A 19,306-nucleotide genomic window follows, 5' to 3' on the forward strand; every position below is an offset into this window, starting at 1 on the left:
AGGGAATTCCTTTTTAAGACATAGATAAAGTCTGTCATTGACTATGTGTGCATTGTTTAGTGTGCGCTAAACAAGCGAGACATGGATAAATTTAGCAGTGTGTTTCTTCTATGGAAACTACAACAGAAACAAACTACGTCACAAATGAAGCTCTGAGATGGGACATACAGTCATCGACGTTGTGGACTTCATGTAAAATATTTTAGCAATATCCATTATTAGATTGCCGAAATATAGAGCGACAACCACTCGAGGGAACCGTGCTACCATTTTAGAGCGTCTATTATCAGTTTAGAGCACGCGAATATTCTTGAAAAACAGAATAATTTCGTGTGCCCTTATTTCGCGAATAATTTGGGAATGGTATATGTGGTGTCTACATTTTTCTGGCTTCTTCGAAGGTTTTTGGTAAAGTGATTTGCGTATGTATTAAGCTCGTGCCTTTTACTTGCTGTTTCATTAAGTATTTGTAGATTCGAGTGAAACGTTTTATTTGTTGTATATATGTGTAAAGTTTCGCGGCAGTTTAGCCTACACTTCTTGTTTGAGGAATTTTGTAGTGCCAATTCCTGTACAACGATAGATGTGTGTTTTGACTTGACCAGGCTCACCACGCCGTCCTTAATTTTGTGAAATATACTGCGCTGTTCGGTTGTAGCGTATTTTTTCTTTATTTTTGAATTACTAGAAATCTGACTTTATTTGTATTTTGAACATTCTTCAACAGCACGGCTTGCCGTAATTTTTTGTTGCTACTGCTGTGCTCTATCGTTTGCCATTGTTTCAGGTTAGTCCTTCAGCTCTGCCCCATCGTGTCTTTTCTTTCCTTCTCTCCTTCGTATCTTCCATTTGTACATTTTTATCACTCCCTTCCTGCAGAATGGGAAAACTGTTGTCACTATATTCGCGAACGATACCTTCTCATGAAAGTGATGGGGACATCGTAAAGTGGCAGAGGCCGAATGCGAGTGCACATGTACCCTGTAACAGCTGGCCGGAACAATTGCGCCCAACGTAGCGCTTTGACTCCGCTCCGTGCACCCACGTTTCGCAGCCCTAGCCGCAATGACATACCTGGACTTACTTCGGAGTGCGCGGTTGAAGAACATGGCAGAGACGGTAACCGCTCCTTCGAACAAGAGCAGGAGCGTGTTCAGGGCCAGAAACAGACGTAGAAGGCAAGCTGCTTCGAAGGAAAAGTTGCTTTCATTGACGCTAAAATGTAGCAGTGGAGACTCGGCGACGTGAGCGTTGATTACATTGTCACCATGAACTGAACCATACGGAATTATGAACGTAACAATAAGTATTGGAAAGAACCACGGAGTTCACTGTAGGAAGGCGTGAAGCAATGTTTATTGAATCGCTGTGCGAATGGAATAGACGACCTGCCAGTGCATTGCTGTCGAGCTGCCCGAAGCTTCTCGCACGCGCCACCTGTCTCAAGCACGGAGGGGCGTGCGGTTGTGCAACTTCGTCACCGTCGACTTGGCGGTGAAGGCTCGTCGTGTATCCTTCATTGCGGCTTACTTGGTCGTTTCTTATAATACACACAAAAAGAACGTTACCCAGGCCAGGCTCATATTGTTACGCTAACGAAGGATTAAGAACTGGAGACTGCTTACAAAGTATATTTACAAAGGATAACTGCAGCGCAGGCCAGTTCAGCCGACGGCTCGAGAGCCAGAGAGCGTTCGTCGTCTTCGTCGGGGCGCCAGCGTGTATCGTCCACAAGAAACACACAGTATGCATGTATCAATATTGAAGTCAGCAAGCAACCGCACGCTCTTGGCAAGTGGTGAGACGCCATCGCACATCCCGAACGAAGAACCGCGAGTGCTACGCTTTTGCTGGATGAGCCGGCTTGAGCACGTGGCACAGTAATCGACGGGTGTACTGAGGTGTATAGAGAGCTGGGAAGGTCGAGAGCCAAGCTGCCTGCACCTGGAAGACCTGTGCCTTGCATGGGCGTGGCTAGACGAGCGCTACTTCGTCTGAACACGGATACCTCGAACACACGTACCAGTCGCTCAAGTGTGGTGTGGTAGTGGTGTTCCGTGGGATGTCAGCGACCTTACCTCAAGCAATGTGGAGACTGTTGGCAATCAATGCGCGAGAAATTCGTTTTTGTAAAAGTATAATCGATATCACAAGATATGAGGGGCAAGTGGGAAGCGGAACAACTAAGCGGGGCTAGAAATGGGATATGCTTGACAGGCGTATGCTCACGTTGTGCCTCTTCCAGTGGGATGTGACAGCCTGCTCTTTGATTCATTTTTCTCTCTTTCAAGTGTGTATACGTATTTAATACGAATAACAGTACTTTAGTAATACTAATATTAACAATAATCAAAATAATTAATCAATCAATCGTCAAGCTAGTGTTTGCTGCCACCCTATGTCCAAAATATCTTTTTGCTTGACGCTTTACATCCTCTCGACTCTACTGCCTTTGGCACTATGGGTGCAGCATAAATAAATAAATAGTATCCAACTATACAGTCAGAAAAGTAAAGCGGAATAATAATAATAATAATAATAATAATAATAATAAAGCGGAACAGAGGTATTGCTTGAAGCTAGCATTTGCACTTTGTACAGCGATGCCAGAACTTTCTCAAAGACCATATAAAACGGTGCGACGGCAATATTTTCGCCAACGCTTTTGGTAATGCCCAAGCACCTTTTCAAGGATGTTCTTCAGTATTCAATCTTATTTTTCTGTTTTTGTAAGGTTCAACCAACGTTTTTCGCTCTTCTTTCTTAATTTCAGCAATGCTTAGCGAAAAAACATACGAATTACTACACGCTGATTACGGGCTCTGTTTTGTACTTGGAAGTGTGGGCGGATCTTCCAACAGAAAGCGTAAGTTTATTTGCCGCCTCTTACGCGGTTAAGTATTTAGGAAAATTTGGAGTTGTTTGCTCAAGATAAAAAAAATATACCACCGTAAATTAGCTAGTTCTCAAGATAAGGTACGTGTCAAACCAAGGTATACATTGTCCATACACACTGGCTTCATACGGCACGCAAAATCTGTTTTTTAGTCGTCTAGTTTTCTTCGCGTTTCAAATGTAGGCAGCTCATAGCCACATTTAAGTAAATGTTTATGCGCAGCTAGACAATGACTCAGAGGAAAAAGTCGACAACTTGAAATGGTCGGGAGCTGCACTTTCCGAAAGCCTTCAGCGTAGCGTCAAGGAGCAGGCCTCCATATGAAGAACTTCGCGCACAGCAGCGACCTATATGAGTCGCCTTTGCACCAAGAAAGACGCGAAAGAAAATGGCAGCAAGAAGTGGAATTCTGAGCATTTGGCGCGTGCAACTGACATATAAGGTTAACCATGATGTGCCTCCTGAATGAATAAATAGCAATGAGTCATCTTAAGCATGGCATAACACGGATGTCAAAAACATTGGCGGCTCTTCTTTAGCGTGTAGAAAGTTTGCAGCCCGACATTTAAAGCATAGGCGGTAGAGCAAATTGAAAGAATAGCAGCTAGGTCAAGAGGTGTTTCTGATGAATTCATTTTTTTTGCTTACTTTAGGGTATTATGTTCAAGCCTACTACAGCTGTTTCATAGGCTGTGCAATACATTTTGGTGTCATGTTTCTATATTTCTTTTGACAGTCAGTTGGACGTTTCACGCGGTAGGATATTATGGAACATTCATTTTCGTTGAGCTCTGAAAAGACAAATTAAATATAGGCACGTGTTGTTCTGCCTAGTTAATTCAGACGTACGATTGCTGATGCCGTAGATGTTTTGGTGATGCTATGTTGCCAGATGTTCAAATTTCCGGCTAAGGAAAAGTTCCAGTATCGCGCTCTGAAATATAACTTGACGGTGGTAGACATTGCTTTCAATTTATCGCACCTCGCTGTTGCTTTACTATTTTCCCATTGGATGCAGTGATAGGTTCTACCTAGAGACATTTTTTAACGGGAGCTCACGGGGCTTAGCGCGTACGAGTGATAAGTAACGACTGTGCTATTTCTTCTTTGTGGTATAATGCACCATCGGCAGTCTTCGCTTTGTGTCAGGAAGTAGGGATGCATGGTGTCGGTTATCTTAAGCGAAATGTTTTTAGTTTGCCACTAAAGCCTGTGCTCACCGACGAACTGGAAGAACGTCGTCGTTCATGCGACGAGAAAGCACGCCAACTCTACATTGGGCAGAGTGGTGGATAAAAAGAATACTTACAGCAAATGAGTGTTGCGAATGCCGTCGACGGCACGCCTGGATATTCGCTTAGTTAGAATATTTTCGATTATTTTCAAATGAATTGTTTTTTCCTCACGTGGAATACTTCCATGTAGACCCGAAGTTCAAGTACTTGGCTTATCATCATGCTCTTCTACGGTTGAATGGCTCTCTTTGGACGACCCCATAGCATAGTCAGGACAATTTGCGATATTCGCGATTCGTGCATGTGAGGCCGCTGAGGGCCCAGCAAATGTTCGTAACGTCGCGTATATATATATATATATATATATATATATATATATATATATATATATATATATATATATATATATACATGTTGTTCAATAATATTAAGCGACTGTACAGAAATCTTGCGCAGTGAAACATACAATGCGTATTGCGTACTCACATTTTTAACACTTGCCTAGCTAATTATGGCGTACAGATTAGCTCCTTCCTGGGGAAAAACATTGTTTACTGCTTCCAAGACGATAAAAAATTGTGATAGAGCCATTCTTGGTGTTTTATGCCGCAATGACCATTGATCCTTAAAATCATTATAAGAAAATCTTAAACGATGCGGTAATGCGTACTGCACAAAGAATGTTGTGCAGGCTGAAGAGAAAAACGAAGCAAGACATATGTGATAGCCTTACTGTGAAAGCACTCTGCAAGAACAAGTAAAAATAAAAGAAAATTTACCTACTTATCAACTTCATAATAATCTTAAGCAAAATTTGTTTGACAAAACATTTCCCGTTCGACATGTCAAGTAGCTATCTAATGAGCATGTATTCAATACCTTCACTAAATGTATTAGTTAGGACCGTGATGATTGAGCAAGAAATACCCCCATTCAGCGTTGCGCGCGTTGCCACCACACCACTCGAGGTTCTCCTGAAGTTGCCAGATGGTGACGCTGTTTTTTGTGCATACAGAAACGGTTCGCTGGCTCTCACTGCGCTCTGAAATGATGGTGATAACCGTGATTTCTTCTTGCGCTACGGGATAATTCATCTTTTCGTTACTCACTTTAGGCTTTCAGCCGGCCTTAGACACGAAAATACCTATAGCAGGATGTATAGATACTCGAAATTACAAATAGGTGCGGGCATAACGCCTCTCGGCGACCATAAGCGACGTGTCTCTTTCTTTTCTTCCAAAGGCGTGAAATTTCCTACACGTGTCTCTACACTACAGATGTACTTAGTTTAGACGTTTTTGAGAGCACTGTTGAGGTTTTTGACAAACTTACTTGAAACAAGAGTTCCAAGTAAGGTTTTTTTGTTGCGCGGACAGTAGTTTGTTTTGTTGTCTTTAACTTGGCCAGACGCAATCGGACGCCGCCTTTCTACACGCGCTCTGCAAACGTGTCCTCTGCCCCAAATGACCAGCAAAACGCGAGTGATGCCAGTTCATGTGAGTAGACGCCATTCTATTTAGATGATGGCGTCTAAACAGACTGGTGCCTTCAGGCTCGCAGCATACCAATCTCTGCGAGCACAATAAAGCGCTTCTTGTCACTGTTCTCAGCCTATTCATGCAATATTGCGTTTAGAGTAGAAAATAAGCGACATGATATGAGATTGAAAGAAAGCCGTGTGTCGTGTTCATTGTAGCCACGGCGAATTATCACTCAACTGCAGCTTCGGCAGTGCACTACAAGTAGTTCGCCAACACTATAGATAATGTTTGTACAAATAATGTGAATATGGCGCAAGCGCCATTTATATATATACATATATATATATATATATATATATATATATATATATATATATATATATATATATATATATATATATATATATATATATGTACACGCAGGAAAGAGGCGACGAACTTTTTGGAAGGCTTATTTATTTAACGTTCTCGGCTGGTGGACCAGCCTTCGTCAGAGTACAGTGGTCAGAGTAGTCAGAGTAAGAGTTCCACCAGCCCAATACGTTAAGTAAACAAGTTTTCCAAAAAGTTCGTCGTGTTTTTCCTTCGTATGCTACGTCGGGTCCAACGTGCTGAACTTTGAGGAAATCCCCATATATATATATATATATATATATATATATATATATATATATATATATATATATATATATATATATATATATATATATATATATATATATATATATATATATATATATATAATAGAGTGACCTGCATGTGCTCATGTGCTTGAGAATTGACCATAATTGCGAATCTATGTTCTTGGTCGAAGGATAATTGACACTGACACTTCTATTGAACAGCTACAGCGACAGTAAAATGTACATTTTCATCGCAGGTTGCCCATATAAATAACCGCGTGGATATTATGATCTTCAATTGGAACTCTCCCACATTTTGTGCAACATCCCCGTTTTTACTTCTTTGAAATGGTAGCCTCTGTGATTAAATGATAGCCAATTGCGGATGAATGCCTTGCAAACCAAGTTACAATTGCCAGACTGTTTACTTATTCTGTCATTCCCTTGCATGGGCACAGGAGAAGGCAAGAAGTACTTCTATCACAACACCAACCCAGTGAAAACAACGCGCCTGCGGTCACGCTACATGCATACTTCCGCCATAGCTGTCTGTTTAAAGCAACCAAAGCCATTCCGCATCGTTTTACACCTTTATGAAGCATGGTCATACCATGTTGAGTTCTTTCTCAAGCGCCTGAGACTTAAAATATAAGTCTGACTACCCCGACTACATACTCTCACGGAGGAAGCAGCACCGCAGTAGACCCAAATTACCGCTGCGGACACGTCCGCATTCTTGCTGCCCAATAATGCGGACGTGGGAGCAGCCGGCGCTTCAGCACAATTGGTAGTGCAACGCTGGAGTAACACATAGGTCGTGGGTTTGGACCTCACCTTCGGAAAGTTGTTCTTTCTCCTAATTGGTTTTTTGCTTTTAGGTTATCATTTTGGCATATCATTTCACAACTAGAAATAGGTCCCCCTATGCTTTCTTGGAAGTCATGTGCCTGTGGCTTATGGAATTCGGGTCTCTCATTTCACCTTCTACTCGTTCAGCACACACACACACAAACACACACACACACACACGCACACACGCACACGCGCACACGCGCACACACGCACACACACATACATACATACATACATACATACATACATACATACATACATACATACATACATACATACATACATACATACATACATACATACATACATACATACATACATACATATATATATATATATATATATATATATATATATATATATATATATATATATATATTGTCCTATAGCATTCATATAGAATACCATGCAGCTGTGAGAATTGAGGAAATATCAATGAGCACGGGGCAACGTCTGGTCCTCAAACTTCTGGTTCGGTATGAGGAATCCTTAAAAGCATCGAAAATGTTTGCAGAAGTGTGCGGAGATGACACCACGCTACGCACACGTGTGTTTGAGTGGAACAAGACGTCGAAAGTGGGTTGCGAGGAAGTGGAATATGAGTCGCGCAAGAAGCGGGAGGCCTTCAACAAGCAGCAATGACGGTAACGTCGAGCGTGTAAGGCAGCTATTGTGTGCTGATTGTTCGTTGGCTGTTCGAATGACTGCTAGCCAGTTGGACATGCGAAAGGACAGTGAATATTTGGACTTGTGAAAAGTCTGTGCAAAGATGGTGCCATATCTGCTAATTTTTGATAAGGAGTAGCTCCGCATGCACCTGCGTCGGATATCATCGCACATCTTCAAACTGAAGCAGATTTGCATTGACGGGTGATTTGCATTTAGGATTGTGATGACACGGCGGTTTTTGAGTATGACCCATAATCTAAGCTCCGCAGCGGTCAGTGGAAGTCTCGCTTTTCTCCGAGGCTAAAGATAGCAAGGCAGCACAAGTGAAAAATGAAGGTCATGCTGATCAAGTCTTTTGATGTGAGAGGGACCGTCAACAGCCGGGCTTTAAAAGGTCGTACTAAATGTGGTTTATTCAAATATGAAGTTCTTTATTTAAAATCGTCAATGAACTTCAGACAGTAGAGATCGCACGAACTCACGGTGTAATTGGTCCCGTCACCGGAGATGTAGTTTGTGCCGTATTCGGCAAGTTATAAGAAACCTAAATGTGTTTGCAAGTTGTGAAGATATATAAGTATGCTATGTCATGAACAGTCGGTGCTGTACTTGCTACTGTAGGTAGAATTGCCGTAAACGTGGTATATGTTGCCAGAATAAATTAGAGCAAACCCTTAAATGATTTCATTATGCACCATAACGCGGAAATGGGATCCCATTTCCATGAATATTCATCACACATGACATGTGCGATAAATAGATTTACGTTATGTTTACTATATCTGCCCTACTGCTTAGTACAGAACTGAGTGTGCTTTGGCTTTTCGAGGAGTGCAACGCTGATTACCGCAACTCGGAAGGTGCTCGAGAACGAGATATAAAAAGTCACAGTGTTGATTCATTTTTTTGCTTACTTTAGGGTATTATGTTCAAGCCAACTACAGCTGTTTCATAGGCTGTGCAATACATTTTGGTGTCATGTTTCTATATTTCTTTTGACAGTCAGTTGGACGTTTCAGGCGATAGGTTATTATGAAACATTCATTTTCGTTGCGCTCTGAAAAGACAAATTAAAAATGGCCACGTGGTGTTCTGCCTAGTTAATTCTGACGTACGATTGCTGATGCCGTAGATGTTTTGGTGATGCTATGTTGCCAGATGTAAATGTTTATGCGCAGCTGTGACGTTGAGACAGAGGAACAAGTCGACAACTTGAAATGGTGGGGAGCTGCACTTTCCGAAAGCCTTCAGCGTAGCGTCAAGGAGCAGGCCTCCATATGAAGCACTTCGCGCACAGCAGTGACCTATATGTGTCGCCTTTGCACGAAGACGTGAAAGAAAATGGCGGCAAGAAGTGGAATTCTGAGCATTTGGCGCGTGCAACTGATATATAAGGTTAACCATGATGTGCCTCCTGAATGAATAAATAGCAATGCGTCATCTTAAGCATGGCATAACACGGATGTCAAAAACATTGGCGGCTGTTCTTTAGCGTGTAGAAAGTTTGCAGCCCGACATTTAAAGCATAGGCGGTAGAGGAAATTGAAAGAATAGCAGCTAGGTCAAGAGGTGTTTCTGATGAATTCATTTTCTTTCGCTTACTTTAGGGTATTATGTTCAAGCCTACTACAGCTGTTTCATAGGCTGTGCAATACATTTTGGTGTCATGTTTCTATATTTCTTTTCACAGTCAGTTGGACGTTTCACGCGATAGGATATTATGAAACATTCATTTTCGTTGAGCTCTGAAAAGACAAATTAAATATAGGCACGTGTTGTTCTGCCTAGTTAATTCAGACGTACGATTGCTGATGCCGTAGATGTTTTGGTGATGCTATGTTGCCAGATGTTCAAATTTACGGCTAAGGAAAAGTTCCAGTATCGCGCTGTGAAATATAACTTGACGGTGGTAGACATTGCTTTCAATTTATCGCACCTCGCTGTTGCTTTACTATTTTCCCATTGGATGCAGTGATAGGTTCTACCTAGAGACATTTTTTAACGGGAGCTCACGGGGCTTAGCGCGTACGAGTGATAAGTAACGACTGTGATATTTCTTCTTTGTGGTATAATGCACCATCGGCAGTCTTCGCTTTGTGTCAGGAAGGAGGGTTGCATGGTGTCGGTTATCTTGAGCGAAATGTTTTTAGTTTGCCACTAAAGCCTGTGCTCACCGAAGAACTGGAAGAACGTCGTCGTTCATGCGACGAGAAAGCACGCCAACTCTACGTTGGGCAGAGTGGTGGATAAAAAGAATACTTACAGCAAATGAGTGTTGCGATTGCCGTCGACGGCAGGCCTGGATATTCGCTTAGTTAGAATATTTTCGATTATTTTCAAATGAATTGTTTTTTCCTCACGTGGAATACTTCCATGTGGACCCGACGTTCAAGTACTTGGCTTGTCATCATGCACTTCTACGGTTGAATGGCTCTCTATGGAAGACCCCATAGCACAGTCAGGACAATTTGCGATATTGGCGATGCACCCATGTGAGGCCGCTGAGGGCCCAGCAAATGTTCGTAACGTCGCTTATATATATATATGTATATATATATATATACATACATATATATGCATACATATATATATATCTCAGGAGGATAAATATATATATATATATATATATATATATATATATATATATATATATATATATATATATATATATATATATATATATATACACATGTTGTTCAATAATATTAAGCGACTGTACAGAAATCTTGCGCAGTGAAACATACAATGCGTATTGCGTACTCACATTTTTAACACTTGCCTAGCTAATTATGGCGTACAGATTAGCTCCTTCCTGGGGAAAAACATTGTTTACTGCTTCCAAGACGATAAAAAATTGTGATAGAGCCATTCTTGGTGTTTTATGCCGCAATGACCATTGATCCATAAGATCATTATAAGAAAATCTTAAACGATGCGCTAATGCGTACTGCACAAAGAATGTTGTGCAGGCTGAAGAGAAAAACTAAACAAGACATATGTGATAGCCTTACTGTGAAAGCACTCTGCAACAACAAGTAAAAATAAAAGAAAATTTACGTACTTATCAACTTCATAATAATCTTAAGCAAACTTTGTTTGACAAAACATTTCCCGTTCGACATGTCGAGTAGCTATCTAATGAGCATGTATTCAATACCTTCACTAAATGTATTAGTTAGGACCGTGATGATTGAGCAAGAAATACCCCCATTCAGCGTTGCGCGCGTTGCCACCACACCACTCGAGGTTCTCCTGAAGTTGCCAGATGGTGACGCTGTTTTTTGTGCATACAGAAACGGTTCGCTGGCTCTCACTGCGCTCTGAAATGATGGTGATAACCGTGATTTCTTCTTGCGCTACGGGATAATTCATCTTTTCGTTACTCACTTTAGGCTTTCAGCCGGCCTTAGACACGAAAATACCTATAGCAGGATGTATAGATACTCGAAATTACAAATAGGTGCGGGCATAACGCCTCTCGGCGACCATAAGCGACGTGTCTCTTTCTTTTCTTCCCAAGGCGTGCAATTTCCTACACGTGTCTCTACACTACAGATGTACTTAGTTTAGACGTTTTTGAGAGCGCTGTTGAGGTTTTTGACAAAGTTACGTGAAACAAGAGTTCCAAGTAAGGTTTTTTTGTTCCGCAGACAGTATTTTGTTTTGTTGTCTTTAACTTGGCCAGACGAAATCGGACGCCGCCTTTCTACACGCGCTCTGCAAACGTGTCCTCTGCCCCAAATGACCAGCAAAACGCGAGTGATGGCAGTTCATGTGAGTAGACGTCATTCTATTTAGATGATGGCGTCTAAACAGACTGGTGCCTTCAGGCTCGCAGCATACCAATCTCTGCGAGCACAATAAAGCGCTTCTTGTCACTGTTCTCAGCCTATTCATGCAATATTGCGTTTAGAGTAGAAAATAAGCGACATGATATGAGATTGAAAGAAAGCCGTGTGTCGTGTTCATTGTAGCCACGGCGAATTATCACTCAACTGCAGCTTCGGCAGTGCACTACAAGTAGTACGCCAACACTATAGATAATGTTTGTACAAATAATGTGAATATGGCGCAAGCGCCATATATATATATATATATATATATATATATATATATATATATATATATATATATATATATACGCAGGAAAGAGGCGACGAACTTTTTGGAAGGCTTATTTATTTAACGTTCTCGGCTGGTGGACCAGCCTTCGTCAGAGTACAGTGGTCAGAGTAGTCAGAGTAAGAGGTCCACCAGCCCAATACGTTAAGTAAACAAGTTTTCCAAAAAGTTCGTCGTGTTTTTCCTTCGTATGCTACGTCGGGTCCAACGTGCTGAACTTTGAGGAAATCCCCATATATATATATATATAATAGCGTGACCTGCATGTGCTCATGTGCTTGAGAATTGACCATAATTGCGAATCTATGTTCTTGGTCGAAGGATAATTGACACTGACAGTTCTATTGAACAGCTACAGCGACAGTAAAATGTACATTTTCATCGCAGGTTGCCCATATAAATAACCGCGTGGATATTATGATCTTCAATTCGAACTCTCCCATATTTTGTGCAAAATCGCTGTTTTTACTTCTTGGAAGTGGTAACCCCTGTGATGAAATGATAGCCAGTTGTGGATGGATGCCTGCCATACCAAGTTACAATCGCCAGACTGTTTACTGAATCTGTCATTCCCTTGCATGGCCACAGGAGAAGGCAAAAAGTCCTTCTAATACAACACCAACCCAGTGAAAACAACGCACCTGCGGTCACGCTACATGCGTACTTCCGCCATAGCTGTCTGTTTAAAGCAACCAAAGCCATTCCGCATCGTTTTACACCTTTATGAAGCATGGTCATACCATGTTGAGTTCTTTCTCAAGCGCCTGAGACTTAAAATATAAGTCTGACTACCCCGACTACATACTCTCACGGAGGAAGCAGCACCGCAGTAGACCCAAATTACCGCTGCGGACACGTCCGCATTTTTGCTGCCCCATAATGTGGACGTGAGAGCAGCCGCCGCTTCAGCACAATTGGTAGTGCAACGCTGGAGTAACACAGAGGTCGTGGGTTTGGACCTCACCTTCGGAAAGTTGTTCTTTCTCCTAATTGGTTTTTTGCTTTTAGGTTATCATTTTGGCACATCATTTCACAACTAGAAATAGGTCCCCCTATGCTTTCTTGGAAGTCATGTGCCTGTGGCTTATGGAATTCGGGTCTCTCATTTCACCTTCTACTCGTTCAGCACACACACACACATACATACATACATATATATATATATATATATATATATATATATATATATATATATATATATATATATATATTCTCTTAGAGCATTCATATAAAATACCATGCAGCTGTGAGAATTGAGGAAAGATCCATGAGCACGGGGCAACATCGGGTCCTCAAACTTCTGGTTTGGTCGGAGGAATCCTTAAAAGCATCAAAAACGCTTGGAGAAGTGTGCGGAGATGACACGACGCTACGCACACGTGCGTTTGAGTGGAACAAGATGTCGAAAGTGGGGTGCGAGGAAGTGGGATATGAGTCACTCAAAAAGCGGGAGGCCTTCAACAAGCAGGAATGAGCTGCTGTGCTCTGATCGTTGGTTGGCTGTTCGAATGACTGCTAGCCAGTTGGACATGCGAAAGGACCGTGAATATTTGGACTTGTGAAAAGTCTGGGCAAAGATGGTGCCACGGCTGCTAATTTCCGATAAGGAGGAGCTCCGCATCCACCTGCATCTAGATATCATCGCACATCTTCAAACTGCACCAGATTTGCATTGACGGGTGATTTGCATTGACGGATTGTGATGACACGGCTGTTTTGAGTATGACCCATAATGTAAGCGCCGGAGTGGTCAGTGGAAGTCTCCCTTTTCTCCGTGGCTGAAGATAGCAAGGCAGCACAAGTGAAAAATGAAGGTCGTGCTGATCAAATCTTTTGATGGGAGAGAGACCGTCCACAGTCGTGCTTTAAGGGGTCGTACTAAACGTGGTTTATTCAAATATCAAGTTCACTATTTAAAATCGTCAATGAACTTCCGACAGTAGAGATCGCAAGAACTCACGGTGTGATTGGTCCCGCCACCGGAGATGTAGTTTGTCCCGTATTCGGGAAGAGTTATAAGAAACCTAATGTGTTTGAAAATTTTGAAGATATATAAGCATGCTATGTCATGAACAGTCAGTACTCTACTTGCTGCTGTAGGTAGAATCGCAGTAAAAGTGGTATATGTAGCCAGAATAAGTTAGAGCAAACCCGTAAATGATTTCATGATGTACCATAAAGCGGAAATGAGATTACATTCCCATGAATATTCATCACACATGACATGTGCGATAAATACTTTTGCGTTATGTTTGCTATATCTGCCCTACTGCTTAGTACAGAATTGAGTGTGCTTTGGCTTCTCGAGGAGTGCAACGCTGATTACCGCAACTCTGAAGGTGCTTGAGAAAGAGATATAAAAAAGTGGCAGTGTTAACCGAAAGGTGAAGCATTGGTTGCGATAGCAAATTAGTGGACAGCCATGCGAAGTAGGGATAGGTGTTTTACCCGCCGTATAAGATTGTGAACATTCGCATACTAATTAACAAGCATCGTGTCACGCGCGCAAGCTGCCTCCCGGGCCACCGGTGCAGAACGCGTCAGCTCTCCCTGCCCCACCCCCCAAGCCACGCGCACGGCGGAAGACAACGCGCTTCCTTCTCAATTTCCTCCATTGTGCGCACGAGATTGAGCTATGATCGGCGGCTCCCACTCGCAAACATTTACTCGCAGATAGAGCATACGGTGCTCGGCGACGATTTTATCGCCCTTGGAGTTTACACGGAAACTCACGGCAACGGCGACGGCAGAAATTCGACTGGAGTGCCCATCTAATTGCTATCGCAATAAGAATTGAATGGTAGAAGATTGCATCTAGAGCGTCTCGCCGGATATGTGTGAGTGGCTCTACGTGGCACCCATTCCGAGCTGCTTGACACGCCCACGCCGGCATGCCAGCGCAGAGCAGGTGACTGCTGGTAAATGGAAACCGCGGGATGAGGCTGGCTGTTTTGTCCTCATCATCCCCCTGGTCGTGTCCACTGTATGACGAAGGCTGCCTCCAAGCATATTCACTATCCTGCCACACGTTAGTATACGGCATACAACCCGCATCGAAATTGTTTTGCAATATCGTCTTTTTATTTTACGCACAGACCTCTATCCTACACACTCAACGTGTGATTCACTGACAGCAATGATCCTTACGTGACTTTTTGAAGTCATCTTCTTTCTCTTAGTCTCGACCAGAAGATCGGAAGCCGCATTTCCTTTCTAGGTTATACAGCCGTCGTCTCTCTTAACGCTAAGCCTATCATTTTCCGTTGCCGTGGAGGATATTTGTAAGCTGCCGTTCAGTATCAGTTAGCGTCTGCCGTATGATCATCATCATTATCAGCCATTTTTTCTCACTGCAGGACGAAGGCCTCTCCCTGTGATCTCCAATTACCGCTGTACTACTCTGATTCCAACTTGCGCCTGCAAATTTCCTGAATTCATTGCCCCACCTAGTTTTCTGCCGTCCTCGACTGTGCTTTCCTTCTCGTGGCATCCATTCTGTAACTCTAATGGTTCACTGGTTATCCATCCTGCTCATTACATGAGCTGCCCAGCTCTATTTTTCTCTTTATGTCATTTATAATGTTGGCTATCCCCATTTGCTATCTGATCGACAGCGCTCTCTTCCTGCCTCTTAACGTTACGCCAAATATGTTTGATTTCATCGCTCTTTGCGCAGTCCTTAACTTGCTCTCGAGCTTCTTTGACAACCTCCAAATTTCCGTCTCTTATTTTAAACCGATAGAATCCAGTGAATGTACAACTTTATTTTGATTGATAGTGGTAAGCTCCACTCTGGATCTGGCAATGCCTGCAGCATGCACTCCCAGCCCATTTTTATTCTTCTGTAAATGTCCTTCTCATGACCAAGGTACCTTGTGAGTAATTGACCTAGATAAATGTATTGACACACTATAAAAGCTGATTGGCGATCCTGAACTCTTGTTACCTTGGCAGACTATTAAACATTATTTTTTGTCGTCTGCATAATAATATTTCACGCCACTCTTATACTTTCTTTGTTAAGGTACTCAGTCATTTGTTATGATTCGTCCCCAGTGTTGCTGAACAGGACAATGCTATCTGCAAACCGAAGGTTGCTGAGATATTCACCGTTGATCCTCACTCCTAAGTCTTCCCAATTTAATGGCCTGAATACTTTTCCCTACCATGCAGTAAATATCGTTGGAGAGATTGTGTCTTCTTGCCTGACACCTTTCTTCTGAGATGACTTTCTACTTTTCTTGAGAGGAATAAACGTAGCTGCGGAATCTTTGTAGATATTTCCTAAGAAATACATCTATGGCTCCTGTACTCCTTGGTTACATAATGCCTCTATGACTGCTGGTATCTCTACTGGATCAAATGAAATGCCTTTTCGTAATATATGAAAGTCATATAGAGGGATTGATTGTACTCTGTAGATTTCTCGATTACCTGATTGATTACATGGATGTGATCCATTGTAGAATACCCCGTCCTGAAGCGAGCCTGTTCTCTTGTTTGACAGAAGTCAAGTGTTGCCCTTATGCTATTCGAAATTATCACGGCGAATATTTTACACAATGCCAAAAGTGAGCTAATGGGCCTATAATTTTTCAATTCTGTAATGTCTCCTTTCTTGTGTAACCGTGAAATGTTGGCTTTCTTCCATTTGGCTTGAACATTGAAGTCGTGAGGAATTTCATATAAAGGGCCGCAAGCCTTGCAAGCATGATATCTCCTCCCTCTTTCACTAAATCGAGAGTTATTTCATTTTTCTCCGCCCACTTTTACAGGAGTCAGGTTTTGCAAAGCTCTTCTAACTTCACCGCTAGTTATAAAAGGAGCCTCTCTATCCTGTTCATTACTACTTCGAACGGAGTTAATGTGGCTGCTCTTGGTACTGCACAGGTCAGTACAGACATCTTTCGCTGCATTACTATATCTTCTAAACTGCTGCTGATATTATCCTGCTTATATTTCAGTGCATACATCTTGGCTTGTCCTATGCCAAGTATTCTCACTGGTTTCAAACTCGGTCCATTTTTTCCGGCTTTCTGAGTCGTTCTCACGTTATAATTTCGAATACACCTTACTTTCTCCTTGTTGGTCAAGTTCATGCTTTCTCGCTTTTTTTCTTGCGTACTTTGTTGCTTGGGAGAGCTTACCTACTAGTTGCCTTGGTGCCTTGCCTCCCACTTTAATTGCTGCTCCTGAAACCAGCCTCGTTACATTTTAGTTCATTATCGCTATGTAACCTTCATCTCTCTGCTCTAAAGAAGCATATTTGTTAGCAAGCATCAGCCTAAATTGGTCCACTTTTACCATCTAGGTTGTCCTGTTTTTTTCCTAATTTTACTCACTATCAGTTGACAATGAGGAAAATCCTAGCAATCACTAACCTCTCATCACTGCGCTTTACCCTAGCCAGCGCTTCTACATCCTGCCTATGATATGATCGGCAGAAAGTATGAAATTAATTTCGTTTCTTGTTAACCCAATACGGCTGTTCCAGGTACACTTTTTGTTCCTACACTTCCTGAAGAAGATATTCATTATTCGCAGCTTATTCCTTTGCGCGAGTTCTGCCATCTCTTTCGAGTGTTCCTAGAATCGACGCCGTAGTTGCCAATTGCTTGTTCACCAGCCTGCTTTTTCGACACTTTTGCATTGAAGTCGTCCATGACTACAGTATACTAGAGTTTGTACTATTCTGATCGCTAATTCAACATGTTCATAAGACTGATATTTCGTCATCATCACGACTGTAGGTTAGAGCGTAGGCTTGTACTGCTGTTCATCTATACCTCTTAAGCTTTATTAGGACTACTGCTATCCTCTCATTATTGCTGTAGAATTCGTCAATGTTGTCCGATATGCCCTTATGGATTACGAATCCTATTCCGTACTACTTCTTACCTGTAGTTCCTCTAGAACAGAGGACGTGGCCATTTGTTAGCACTGTATAAGCCTCACTTGATCATCTACCTCACTAAGGCCAATAATATCCCACGCAATGCCTGATAATTCCTCAAAGAGTCCTGCTAAGCTAGCGTCCCTCGAGAGGGCGCGTGTGTTGAACGTCAGAAGATTCAGTTTCTACTCGTCTGTCCGGATCCAGAGATTTTCAGCACCCTCTGCCGCATCGCAGGTTTAACCACCGCTTTGGTCAGGTGCTCCCCAGCTGCTGGGGATGAGGGCCCTAGGTTAATTGTAGGGCTCATGAGGGAGGTAGTGGCCAAATACTGCACCAAGGAAGCCAATTTCTGTTCTAATGAGGAAATGCCCTTGTTTAAATTTAGTGGGCCTTTTTAATTTGATCGCACCTGGACTGCTATAGCCCCACTGGCTCTCGGCATTTTTTGCTGGTGTCGGGCACCACTCGAAGCCTGGAGATGTGGCGTACTGGAGGAGGATTCGAACTTACGACCTTCAGATTGAAGGCCTGGTGCTCTACCGCTCCTCCACGCAATCGTATGCTACGCATCCCAAAACAGCTTACGTCTGACAGGCTGTTTGATCTGCGCCGCCAAAGATGAGTTGCACACCTCATCGAGCGCAGCGTACTGCACAACACCACACATCAACAGAGTTGCGCTTTCTTGCTATTTGCAGCGTCAAGCACTTTGCGGCATTTTAGGGGGATTTATTAAAAGCCTGCGCATTTAGTGAACACATTCATTTTTGTTTACCATATGCAGTACGCTGTAAGTGAAAAGAATTATAGGAACCTTAGTCATAGACGCCTTGGTATTCCAAACATGTTCCATCAAGAAATGTTCTGTGAGTTTTCATTAAGTTATAGTTCCTAAGGTTATCGTTGCGTTATCTTTTAAATGTTTAATTTTGGTTATATGCAAAAAAGAAATGGTTTGTTTACCGTCCATTCAAATGCGTTGCCTAGTGTGTTGTGAATTGCTGATTCGTCCTCGGGTTTCCTTTTTTTAGATTGCTCACTGTGGCAAAAAATTGAACATACGGAATCCTGTCCTGTGGAAACCAAACAAGCCCCAACTTGCGATCCTGCGTTTGAACAGTGCAAAAGCACATAGTCATTTGGTTCGTAGTGCATGACATGTGGCCGAACGGTGGAAAAGGGATACGCAGAATTCAGTAGTCGGTGACGACAACTGACTTGATGCCAAGATCATCAGCATTTTTGCATACAAGTTACCCTGCTATGTTAATAAAATAGAGGAAAATGTGTTGTATGCTTCTCTCAATGTCACTAAAACAAGAAGTTATTTTTTCTTAGAAAATTACCAGGATGTGTGCAGAAATTTAAACTGTATTGTCCCGTTCTCATGGTTGTGAAAAATAAGGCCCTGCCAATGACATGAGGCAACAAGGTACACACATCAACAGAATTGCACTTTTTTGCTATTTGCAGCGTCAAGCACTTTGCGGCATTTTAGGGGGATTTATTAAAAGCATGCGAATTTAGTGAAC

The 19,306-nt window shown here is 42.3% G+C and overlaps 1 protein-coding gene across 5 annotated transcripts in view; it reads left to right on the forward strand.

Moving 5' to 3' along the window:
- LOC142591100 (uncharacterized) overlaps positions 1–19,062 on the forward strand; it is a 42,671-nt gene extending 23,609 nt beyond the window's left edge. For 3 of the 5 annotated variants that reach the window (XR_012830337.1, XM_075703483.1, XM_075703484.1), the window contains 2 exons: positions 2,774–2,866; positions 18,806–19,062. Coding sequence is in view for 3 of the 5 variants with exons in the window: in XM_075703483.1 (XP_075559598.1) it covers positions 2,774–2,866; positions 18,806–18,909 (197 nt within the window). In the remaining 2 variants the exon portion in view is untranslated. The remainder of the gene's footprint in view (positions 1–2,773; positions 2,867–18,805) is intronic. The other 2 variants (XM_075703485.1, XM_075703486.1) reach the window with 1 other exon arrangement.
- The last annotated feature ends 244 nt before the right edge of the window (positions 19,063–19,306 follow it).

The sequence above is a fragment of the Dermacentor variabilis genome, chromosome 8 (genome assembly GCF_050947875.1).
Source record: "Dermacentor variabilis isolate Ectoservices chromosome 8, ASM5094787v1, whole genome shotgun sequence".
NCBI lineage: Eukaryota > Metazoa > Arthropoda > Arachnida > Ixodida > Ixodidae > Dermacentor > Dermacentor variabilis.